Genomic DNA, 12,282 nt, shown 5'->3' on the forward strand with positions numbered 1-12,282 from the left:
AATACTTGGCCCAAACAATCGAACAGCACGAGTGCGTGGGAGCAGAGCACAGCTGAACGGGACGGGGCTGGGTCTGGGATTGAGCTGAACTCAACTGAACTGAACTGAGCTGAGCTGTGGGCTGCAGGGACATGTCAAGGGTTAGCTTGAGCTGTTTTAGCCAAAGTGTTGGCTTTATACGCATATTTTGCCATTTTATATTCAATGTTAACTTTTAGTTCTGCTGGATTAGAAACACAGATAGAGATTGAGAGAGAGAGAGGAGGGAAATGGGTATAAAGAGTTGTTGCCTTTGCAAATGTTTTGGTGCGAAATGTTTTTGGCTTATTTGTTTAGCTGCATGTTTTATTAATGCATTTGCCAAAAATGCCACTGAATATATCATAAATTATTATCAACCTTTTAAGTGTCGCGCTTTTGTCGAATATGTGCATTTATTTGATATCACGCATACGCAACGTGGGCCGCGCGACACCAACATATCTCTAGTTGAAAACCAAACTGATATTTATTTATAATATTATCGATAATTTGGACAAATTGCGGTCGCAATTACAATAATACAACAACAGCAGCATGCCAGCGTCCCCATGGAGTTGCTGCATTGCCTGCTCTCGAGATACTCTACAAAGGGTATATCTAGCTATGCATATATATTGCGACCTCTTTTAACTAGCCAATTAACAAATGTCTAACAAATTGTTCAGCTTTTCTCTGACAGCTTTGTATGACTATATATTTTCATCAACCTAAACTTACAGGGTGTCTCGTAGTCTGGCAGCTTTGGCGTGCTTTTACGGTGTTTGCCATGGCAATTGTTGCCAGAATTTATTTGTATTGTCGACCTAGGGAAAACAATTATTTTGGAATGGAGTGCAAATATGCCAGCTGAAATATTTGTTTAAATTTTCGAGTGCTGTTGTTCGTTAGTTTCCGATTCAAACTGCAGCTCCACTGCCCCACCCCCACCCTCCCACTCATTCTCTTCCCCCAACTCGCCCCTTTGCTGTGTGCAAATGCCGCAGCGCAGCACCCAAAAGTTGCGCTCATACAATAGGATTGGGCCAATAAGTGACCCACACACACGCACACACGCACACACAGAGAGAGAACGCCTAGAATGCCGCAGCATTGTTGAATTTTGGTTGGTTGCAAAGTGATTTACGCAATTAAAATAATTTCATTCAAATGGTCCATAATTTAACTGGCATTTCATGCGGCTCTGCAGCGGCCACTCTAGAGTTTGTTCAGCCGCCATGCGACCGAACACGCCTCCGAAAACACGAACAGTCCTTGGCACACACACACACACACACACACAGACACGGACCATAAATCCGTTGTAAAAATGCATACAAAACTATTAGAAATTCGTAGATTAACGCATCAGGCCTTTTGATTCATTTGATGCGCTACGCGAAAGCTTATTAGTTTCTGTTTGAATGAGGGCCTTTCGATGGCCTCTTAAATAGGTGAAAAGGGAGTTCCCTTAGAATAGGAACTGTACATCATAAAAAGCAACTATGTTCGCTTAAATACTTGCGGTTCCTGGCGAGTCCTTTGTCAAACAAGCTGCGTGGACCTGGGTTATCGTCGTCCTGGCTGTTGCTGAAACATTCGAATTTTTGCTTTTACGGCTCGCGACTGCAATTTTACGAGTTGGATGCTCAGGACATTCTATTTTTTAAGAACATGGTGAAGTTCTGTATCTGGATTGAACAAAATGGGATTTCTAGAGTTCAGGTTAATGTAGTCCGAAGGATTGCGCAATTAATTCGTTTTGGAATTAACATTTTTGGTTTTAAGCCAATTTTACTAAATTGAGTCAAAACGTATAAGGCAAACGCTGTAATGGCAATCGACAGCTGTGATTCGTACGAGTGTAAAAATCGGACTTAAAATACTCGAGATATACACAAAAACTCAATTGAAATGCTTGACATTACTTACGACAAGTTTTGGCAACAGCTCTCGAATCTCTCAACACCTGAGAGGTCACACAAGCTTCATGCAATTTCAACCCGTTTGGCTTATCTCTCTTGTCATTTGTTTAACTGGCGCATTTAGCTCGCCTTTGCTGCTAATATTACAGGCCATAAAGGGCTTTCGACGCCCAAAATATGCCGCAAAATTAGCGCAACGAAGCTGCAATACTGTTGCCAAACTAAATGCCAGATCTAGGGCTCAGGTTGTAACGTGTGAGCGCTTTGAGAGCTAGGTCAAAACATTTGTGCGTGCTAGTCACGGCTGCTCTCAAATCAATATCGAGACGGCTGCAACTGCTGCTGGGCAACAAATGTGTCTAATGCCGGGGCATTAAATAAATTCTATCGGCCCAAATTACATGCTGTTGTCCAGGCCCATAAGGAAGCGCAAGGACAACAACAACAGGCCACGCCCAGCGCTGCGACGGTTGCTTAAGCAATCACACAAAAAAAAAAAAGAGACCAAAAAATTTGCATAAGCAACGCGCAGCATTTGGGAGTCAAGCGAGCGTATAAATATTTTTATGCCAAGTCACAAAAATGTCCGACCGCCAACTGATCCTGAAACTGGAGCAAGTTTTATATGCCCCATTGGCGCGCGCGGTTTGCATGCGGCCATTTTGTGGCTAGCTCGATTATTTTGGACGCGGACACGCATGAGGATTAGCGCCGCTTTGTGGCGCATTTTAATAGAATTACACAATTGCAGAATTGTGCGTTGTCAATTGTTGTTGCAATTTAATTAAACATTTTTCATATCCGTTTGTCGCATCCTATGCTTTGTCTGTCTGTGTGTGTTTTAATTAATGAAGCATTTCAATTGGTATTCTTGTTTTGTTGTTGCTCTGTCAAAGTTCGCAGGGGATGGACTTATGCGAGTGACTGTTTTGATTGCAATACTCTTTGCCATGGGCTACAATAGCTGTGTGATAAGCTTTGCTGCGAAGAAACCAGTCGCATTGTAGTCAAGCAGTGGCAAGCAGTGCAGGCGGATATTGTGCTGGCTGCAAGCAGTTCATGCAGCATTTCCTCTGATAATAACGCTTACTTTCTGCGCCCTTTTCCAGCACTTATTAATTAATTATCAATTTAGGTTTATTTTTACTTACTTTTAAAGCCGAAGTGCACTCTAAAAATAAATTTATGAAAAAGCCCAAAAGCCATTCTTACGAAAATTCGTTTTAAAATATGTTGCTCGAAATCTGTAAAAATAATTTGAGTACGTAAATAAAAGGCCATTTTCTTCTCAAAATTAATAGCTAAAAGAGCATGTAATATTTGGGCTCGACCATGAAATTGATACCTTAGTTTCATGTTTAAGCCCTTTCGATTTATCTGCTGACCCAGTTTTTCAGTGCCCAACTGCCATGTTGCCGGCTGCCTGGGCAAGAGGACCCTGCTCCGGACTGCCTGGTTGTTGCTGTCTATAATCCCGAGATTACATGTGACACACGCATACGTTGCAGCTTATTTTTCATTTCTTCGGCTGTCGTTGCCTATTTTCTAGGTGGGCAGGCAGGCGGGCGCGGGCGGGCAGGGTATTATGCCAGCTGCTGCTGCACTGTATTGTAGTTTGCATAAATAATTGAACAGCTTATATCAAAAGGAATGAAAGCCGCAAGTCGCACGAGTTGCATCAAATCGTAAAGTTATCAAAACACGTAACTGCCTGCATTTTCTTTTAAATAAAAAAATTTTTAACTGTGTTTCATTTTGCACTATTTAATGTACATAGTTGCATTTGTTGTTGATGTTTTTTGCTGTTGTTGCAGTAGCACGACGTGCACACGCTCAACAGTTCACAATTTATGTTTTTTACTGACAAATGCTTTGTTTTTCTTTTTTTTTTTTTGTATTTTATTCTGGCGACATTTGCAAATGGCTTTTTTTGTTGTTGTTTCTATGAGTTTTGTTATTGTTGTAATGCTTTGCTAAGTCTTCTATATTATGTCATGCTTACGCGTGTGCTCATTTGTTTTTGTTTTGGCCAATTATACATAGTATTACAATATATTATTATAATACAAATTCGGACTAGCTTTTAATTAACTGTTCTTTTAATTTACTTGTATTTGAATTCAACAGTTAAAAGTACTCGTTAGTTTTGTCTAGCTTCCTTTCATACAATTCAATTGCTTTATTCAAACGCATAACTAACAACTATGCCATGATGATGTTTTAATATAATATGGTATTTTAAATATGCAGCTTATGTGGATAATTTGGATTATACGCACACACTCACGCACACATACACACTCGCACATTCAAGGTTCCAAAAGTTGCACTAATTAACTTTAATGTACAGGAATTCATTTTGTCTGATGACCTACAATAAAAGTGTAATTAATATGCTGTGTTTAAATAGTTGCTATCAAACCTTTTTAGGCTTCAACATAACCAATTGGCTGGCATTTGCTATTAGATACACTTATACCCTATACGTATGTATATATATAGAGCATATATATATATAGGTTATAAACAGTTTACATTTTGATTGATTAGGTGTGTTGTTTGTGTTTTCTGGGTAATTATGCGCCTTAAACCTGAAGAATAAAGGAAGTTTTTTGATTTTTGCGTAAAACCGAATGTCAAAGGCAAAGGTTGCATGAAAGTTGTGCACCTTATCGTGGCCAACATATCATTTTATAATCTTATTTTATGTTGCAATCAATATGCAGACATATGCATACTTATGTGAGCTATAGTTATGTGACTAACATTAACTTTTGTTGATTGGAATGGGACAAACTGTTATTGTTAATATCGTTAATTTTAATATAATAATTATTATGATGGCTATTATATTTGCCTGCATTGCAGCAACAATATTGATTGCAAATTATAACGTGGCCTTAGATTAAATTTAATTATAATTTAATTGTAGTTCAATTTGCATCACGACGTGCAGCCACAGCCTCAGCCACCTATTTTTAATTACATTACCAATTTTGATAGCTTTATAGCCAATAATTGAGCTATATTTGTGTTTGTGTTTAACAAATAAAACTTAGCAAAAACTCCGAATTTTTTTCTATGCCAATTGATTAAAATGTATGCGCCATTTATGTGGCGTGTCAACAGAATTTTTATTGAGTTAGCAATTCGCATTGTCCTGTGCGAAATGCAAATTCCAACATCAAGTGGCTTCAAATTAAATTAACTTATAGAATTCACAGTCAAACAGAATCAAATGGCAAACATAAAAATATATTTATTTAACTCGTCCAAATATAACTAAAAACACGAAAGTAAGGCTATCCGATGATTTAATACCCTTGATGACATATTCCCTTTGTGGATATGTGAGCAGCTCAAAATTGTTGAGTTTGTTAAAATAATATCTTTGAAAACAGAATAGTTTGTATTTGAGATCCTACTATTCCACCAATCTTTCCTATAGCATAAAACATATAACTGAGAGACATAGAAAATGGGGGAGAGGGACAGACGGACGGACATGGCAACATATGCTCGGCTGTCGATGCTGACCTAAAATATATACACTTTATGGTGTCGGGGATATCTCCTGCTACGCGTTACACATTTCATAAAATATGTATAATATCCTCTATAAGGGTATACAAACATAAAGTTCGAATCAAATCAAATGAAACGTAATTAAAGCTGTAATTTCTGATGCCTGGAATGATAAATAAATAAACATAATATTTTTTCAAAAATATGTTCAGATAATGCAGCTTAATACGATTAACAAATATTTAAAGAGCAAAAAAGAGCAGCTTGAAAATAAATATATAAAGCACAACATGAAAAGTTGAGGGCATCATTTGATATTTGCCAAGTCTTTCCAGCTTTTTTGCATGCAGGTGTGCTCTACATCTTACTATTTGTCATATCGATATACCAAATTAATTGGCATTCGATGATTTAAAAGATATAAATATGAGCATAACATGGGAGCTGGTGTGGAAAAAATGCGCTGAGCAAATATTTGCATGATATGGAAATTAATTTAAATATTTGATGGCCACTCAATCTGTGAGTATTATTTCTGCTGTGGCTGCCACGTTTTTTATCTAATTATTTAATGCGCCTCGCTCGCTTCGCATTTGTGTATTTCCTTTTTTTTTCGCTATTTGTATTTTATGTGTGTTTTTTTTCTTCTTTTTTGTTCAATTTTTGTTTGCTTATTTGCTGTTGTGTGATACATTTGATATTGCAATTACGTTAATAAGTTTACGTTAGTTATTTACACGCTGCTTAAACTATACAAAATACACATTAAATGTTAATTCATTTGCCTAAGTAGGGGGCGGGGCGGGGGGATGCAAGGGAACATTTTCGCTAGGAGTGCGCCAGCATCTACTTAAGAGTTGTACACATATAAATTGCTAGTTTTGAACTGGCAACAGGACTTGACCAATGACTAAATATGCCGCTATTTAGCTAGCCGTGATAGTCATACCATATGCACTTACATATACGGATACAGATACAGTTACAGATACATACACATTGAGATATATAGATACATACACATTGTGGATACATTGGCGCACACATTTCATGTGGCTGCTTAGTTCGCGCTGTTTAGTCCGGCTGCATGCGATCATCTGTGGCAGCAGCGTTTAGCCTGGGCGTAGGCGAGGGCGTGGGCGTGGCACGCCTGTCGACTGTTGCTGCTGCTGCTGCGGCTAACCGCAGTCGACGCTTCAAGGCCGCCGCCAGTAGTAGCACGTTTCGCAGCTGCTGTTGCCGCTGCTGCTGCTGATGATGTTGTTGTTCCTCGAATGTCACTTTCACTGGCCGCGAGCGTGACGTCTCGGCTGCGAGTGCCCCATGTGGCGAGTGTGGCACAATGTTGCTGCTGCCGCTGACTGTAACCGAGCACCAGGCCCAGCAGCATGACAATTGTCAGCCAATTGTACTGGCAGCCGGATGAGCCAGTTTGCATTGCCTCCGGATGTTCACCTGAAATTATGGCCCGAACTAATTTCAACTTTATTGCATTGTCTTGAGCTTAGATATTAAATTTGTACTTGAACAATAAGCAACTAAATAAATGTGAGTTTGCTTCACTAACTCTGTGTGTGTGCGTGTGCGTGTGTGGGTGTGTGTGGATGGGTCTGCGGCTGTGGCTGTGCTTGTGTGTGGTTGTGTCCGCTGCCAACTGAAGTAGTTGTTGTTGTTGCTGTTTGTCTCTTTATTTGTTGCGCTCTGTTTGGCTTTTGCACATACAAGTGTTTATTTGTAGCTGTCTGTATGTGTATTTGTGTGCATGACACATAAATGTTTAATTAATGTGCAGCTTCTGTTTGCCCAGTTGCCACAGTTGCCCCAAAAGTGCCGACATTTGATTTGCCGTCAGCTGTCAGTTCTTGTGCCTGCAACATTTAAATGCAAATGGCAGCAAAGCAAATGATTACCTAATTTGAGACGAAGTTGGCAATTTAAATAAATTAAATCTATTAAATTTCACAATATTTCCATTTATGCCGAAACAATAAAATAACCGCAGCGCCTGTAAGTATGCAACACCAAAAAATTAATTGGCGTTATTAAGTGGAGTGTTAATACACACACACGCACACTCGGTGCGTGTGCACGCGATGTGTGTGCTCCTTTAAAAAAAAAAACTGTTGCCCACGGGAGCCAACGCCTTGCCCCTTCTCCTCTTCTCCTCTCTCCATTTCCCTCACGCACACGCACATATCGCATGCCTTTGTGTGTGTGCTGGTAATTGATTGAGTTCAATTTTTCAAGCAATTAACTTGTGCACTTGAAACTCAATACAATGTGCAAACAAACAGCCCTCGGCCTGCAGCTCAGCTCGGCTAGCCGATGACGCAACACGCGGCGTATGCGCAATGTTGCAGCTGATTCAGCGGCAACTGCTGCACGTTACATGAAACGATCGTATTAGCTAAAGCTGGATTGAATTCAATATAAACAAGCTGAGTTGATTGAAGCGCTCTGATATAACTGCGTGTGTCCTTGTGCTGGAGGCACGCAGAGGCGTGTACTTCCTTGGACCTAGTGCTGCCCACGCCTGCCGTCCGCAGGCTTCAATTTGAACACGAGTTGGTTTTTTTTCTTTTTCCAAATGTTGCGGTTTGAGCTGCGCAGCAGCTGCTTAATAAATTTCTAACCGCAGCGCTGAAAATAAACATATTACGCATACGCAACGTGGGCGGCCTGTGACCGAGAGGTGTGAGCGGGGGCAAATGTAACAATGTATTTGTTGACAGGACAGGAATTATTAATAACGTACGTGGCGCACATAATTCATCATCAGAGCAGACACAAGGCCACAGAATCCGGATTGCCCTTAACTGCGCATATCTAAAATATCTTTGGGCTGCGGCTGTGAAAACACAAGTCACAAGCCGGCTAAGCCAAATAAAAGCGCATAAACTGGAGAGCGAGAGGGAGATAGACAGAGGAAAAAAATAAAGTAGCAGCCAAGTAAAATATGCAAAATTAGCGCTGATGGATTTTCAGGAAGGAAGCCAGGGCATGCAAAGGCGGCAGGAAGGAGCTAAGCAAGTAGCTAGCTTCAGACACAGACAAAAGCACGCACACGAAGGATGCAGGACGAAGGACGAAGGACGTGCCGGCAACAGGAGCAGGAGCAGCAGCAGCAACAGCAGCAGCCAACAGTTGCAATGCACGTTAGTTTTTGAGTGTTTTTATGAGGAGCTTTGCATACTTTGGCAGTATTTTTACATTTTATAGCGCGTTTTGTTTGTGCAGTCGCCGGATGAAGACGAGTAATGTTTGACGGCTGAGAGAGCGCTCTTTAAGTGCATCTCAAGTGTGACACAAAGCGCCGATTTAGCCTGATTTGGCTTAAGTGGGCATTCAATTAGCATACTCTCTCTATATATATATATATGCTATTCAATGCTGATTCCCACTTAATTCGCACTCAGACTATGCTCCAAGTCTGCTCTTTGTGTGTGTGTGTGTGTTTGTGTGTGTGTTTGTGCAATTATTTCCAAGTGCGTCTCGCACTTATAATTGTAAAAACATTTCACAGTTCATTTGCGCTTCCGCTTCGTGCTCCATCGCACACTTATTGTTAAATAATTACCATTACCAAGTGCAAGTAAGTGCGAAATAGCTAAAATGTTGATTGCCATTAAATTGTGATTTGACAGAAATTTGCCCAGAGTTTTTCGCCCGCGTCACGTCTCGTGTTGTGACTCGTAAATTAAGTCAAATACGAGCAAAATGGTCAGTGAAGCGAAGTCGTGGCCCTTGCCACTGCTTTACACTGGCTAACAAAACAAGGGGCCCAACAAACGAATTGCATATTTAGTGTGACCGCATGTGAGTGTGACGCTGTTTCTGTGTGGCCGTCTGTCCTTCGTCTGCCCTCAGTGTGACAGTATTGGCAAAATATTTCACAACCGAGTCTGATTTTATGTTTAACCCGGCCCGCATTCATTTATGTGACTGCATGCCTGTGTAATCCTTGTGTTTTCTGTGATCGGGTGCCTCGATGCTCGCCTCTATTGTTTAACTTTGCGTGCTTTTCAATTATGCATTAAACTACCGCTTATATTACAGTCGCCATAAAAACTATTTGCAGCTGCTGTTACTGGCCCCTCCGTCTACGGCTGCCACTGTTTGACACCGTGCACATCCGGCTTGAGCTTGATAAGCATTTTACCACTTTTATCGCAGCACATGCAATACCCAGCAGGGGCCAAGGCTGGGAGGGGTTGCAACGCCTGCTGAGGTGCATACCGCTCGAGGCTGGACGCTTTTTATTTTCTACTTTGCTGCGAGTTTATAAATAAAATGTGCATATGCGACACTCGCGCACGCAATGGCAATGGCTGCCGTGGCAGGGCAGCAGGGCGGCAGGGCACGGAAAATACCAGCGCGCGAACAAAAACCGGAAGCCATGCATCGCAGTCAGCGTCCTTCGAGCTCCCCGTTCCTGTCCACATCCACATCCACATGCACGTTCATATCCTCCTCCCCCTCCTCCTCCTTCTCCTCTTCGTCCTTGTCCTTGTCCACGTCCTGTTATTGTTTTTGCCACACGTCGCGGTTGGTAAAGTTGCGCCTGGCATTTCGGGCTTGTTTTTCATTCTACGCTGACATTTACTTCGCTGTCATTAATTTTAAGCTGCATGCTTCTGGGCTCTGCCCAAATTGCGAGCACTCGCACTTGCACTCGCCTGTCTTCCAGTCATTCGGTTGCCCAACTTGCAACAACTTTTTGCCAATATCCATTAAAATCTACCTATTAAAAATATATCGCTCGTATATCTTGCATGGCGTACATTCCTCTAATGAGGTGTAACAGTCAAGATAGTCACAATTTGTGTGGTATTCTTCTTCACAGGTAAATCAAAATGTATCGAGAAATCTTTCCTTGTACCTGCCTGCAGCTTAATTGAGGTAAAATCGTGCTGCATTCACCTTAGGCACTTTTGTCTTTGTAAAATAAAGTTAAGCTTCACAGTTCTTCAGCCGCTTTCGGGCAGGCTGTCTCTTTTGCTTAAAAAGCAATTGAAAAGTTTTGATTTTCATTTAATTTCAATTCTTTTCAGTTGTGTTGCTGTTAAATTTTGTTTGGATTTTATTTTTTGGCACAAAACTATTTGCCAAGTTTTGCATTTAATGCGCAAATACGCATTATGCTCCTCTCCTTATCCAACTATCTATCTAACTGTCTATCTCTACGCCTGTCTGTTTGTCCCTCCCTCCTTTCGTTCGTCTGTCGGTTTGTTTGTTTGTTTGTTCGTGTATCTGTGTCTTCGTGAGTATCTCTTCTGCAGTCCCCGACATTTGTCTGGCTGTAATACTATCTTCTAACAATATTGTCGTTGCTCGTTTGTAGCTAAATTTCGTTTCGTTTCGTTTGGTTTTGTTGCAAAACTTTTTGTTGCCCTGCCTGAAATAATAATTGAATGTCACTTGAACGACAAGTTGGGCCCCCGGTCGAACTTCCCCTCTTTGTTTGAAATACCCCTCTGACCACCCGCCCATTCGAAAAGTAGCAACAATTTTGTCAAAGTGACAAAATGGCGTTTCGAGCCAAAAAATTGAAACTTGCTTTTGCATGGCTTAGCCAAGTTTCTAGATTTGTGTATGTGTGTGTGTGAAAGTGTGTGTGAGTGTGCGTCAGTGTGTGTGGATGCTGCTGTCGTACTTTATCAGCGGTTTTGCTGGCTTTTGCTGGGCTTACAAGAATCTGGGCCGAAAATTCGAATTGAATTTTGAGCAGCTCAAGAGGAATTTTTAATTGAGAGCCGTGGCCAAAAACGAATGCACACTGCAAGTCTTAGCACTTTGGTGAGCTTCTGGGGCAGACCACAAAAATAGTTTCGTTAGTTTTGGAAGCCGCCCTAACCCCCCATCCCCCCATCCCCCCTCCAATCCCACCATTCAAGCCAAAAAACCAGAGCCCAGCAACAGCCACATTTTAAGTCACAGAAAGCGACTCATATAAATCACGAATGAATTAAGTGTGGTTATGTTCTTGTTGTTATTATTGCTGGCCAGCTTTATTTGCCATCTCTCTCACACACACTCTCTCTCTCTCTCTCTATCGCTGTATATGTGTCTCTATCTGGCTCTATTTATCTGTAGGTTTGCCTTTAGCTCATTTCATTTTCGTTGCCGTTTTTCTCTCTATTTTTATTTGCTGTCTTTTGATAAACTTGAGACGTGCGGCGACTGAGCTCGTTTAATGCGTGTGGCTAGTGTGTGTGTGTGTGTGTGTGTGGTTTACTGTTTGTATAAGTCAAACCCACACTGAGATTGAGAATGAGCCCAATACATTTACAGAGAGCTGAACCGCTTCTCATTTCACTCATTGCGGTCAAGGCGCCTTTGACGTTGTCCTGTCTCTCTGTCCGTCTGTTTGGCTATTTGAATGCTTTATTTGCACGTGTTGACTTACCAAGCGCCCTACCGACACACACATGTGCACATCAACACTTGGGATTAGCTGGCCAAAAAGGCCTTGCTGCTCAGCCAAGCACAAAGACTTGCCAAATGGGGATTACCAAACAAATTGCGCTGCTAATGTGACGCACTCTGCTAGCAAATTTACGCTAAGGAGGGGGCAAATCGAAAGAGTGTTGCATACTTTTTGGATGGCTAACAAATGTAAAGTTTCCATTATGTGTATAAAAATTAATTGACGCCCACACAATTTGGCAAGTGCTCGTCCTTGCCGCCGTCTGCTGACATACGTGTAGCATTGATGCACATACTTGGGTTTTCTAGCGCATGTCCTTGGCAACGCCTTCGACAGCAAAAGTTTGTCTATGCTATTCGACTGTGTGTCTGCGACCGAGTGTGTGTG

General features: G+C 41.4%; 1 protein-coding gene across 2 annotated transcripts in view; it reads right to left on the minus strand.

Annotated features, from left to right (window-relative positions):
• Positions 1-5,012: 5,012 nt before the first annotated feature.
• The window catches only part of LOC115769880 (junctional adhesion molecule A), a 63,443-nt gene continuing 56,173 nt past the window's right edge, over positions 5,013-12,282 (minus strand). Inside the window, exons 6-7 of one of the 2 annotated variants that reach the window (XM_030714885.1) lie at positions 6,489-6,923; positions 5,013-5,631 (exon numbers count right to left, since the gene is read on the minus strand). In XM_030714885.1, coding sequence (XP_030570745.1) covers positions 6,562-6,923 — 362 coding nt within the window. In that variant the 3' untranslated portion in view covers positions 5,013-5,631; positions 6,489-6,561. Of the gene's footprint in view, positions 5,632-6,279; positions 6,942-12,282 lie in introns of those variants that run through there. The other variant, XM_030714884.1, reaches the window with a different exon arrangement.

This window comes from Drosophila novamexicana, unplaced genomic scaffold (genome assembly GCF_003285875.2).
Source record: "Drosophila novamexicana strain 15010-1031.04,08,12 unplaced genomic scaffold, DnovRS2.1 tig00004554-arrow-pilon, whole genome shotgun sequence".
In the NCBI taxonomy this organism is placed as follows: domain Eukaryota; kingdom Metazoa; phylum Arthropoda; class Insecta; order Diptera; family Drosophilidae; genus Drosophila; species Drosophila novamexicana.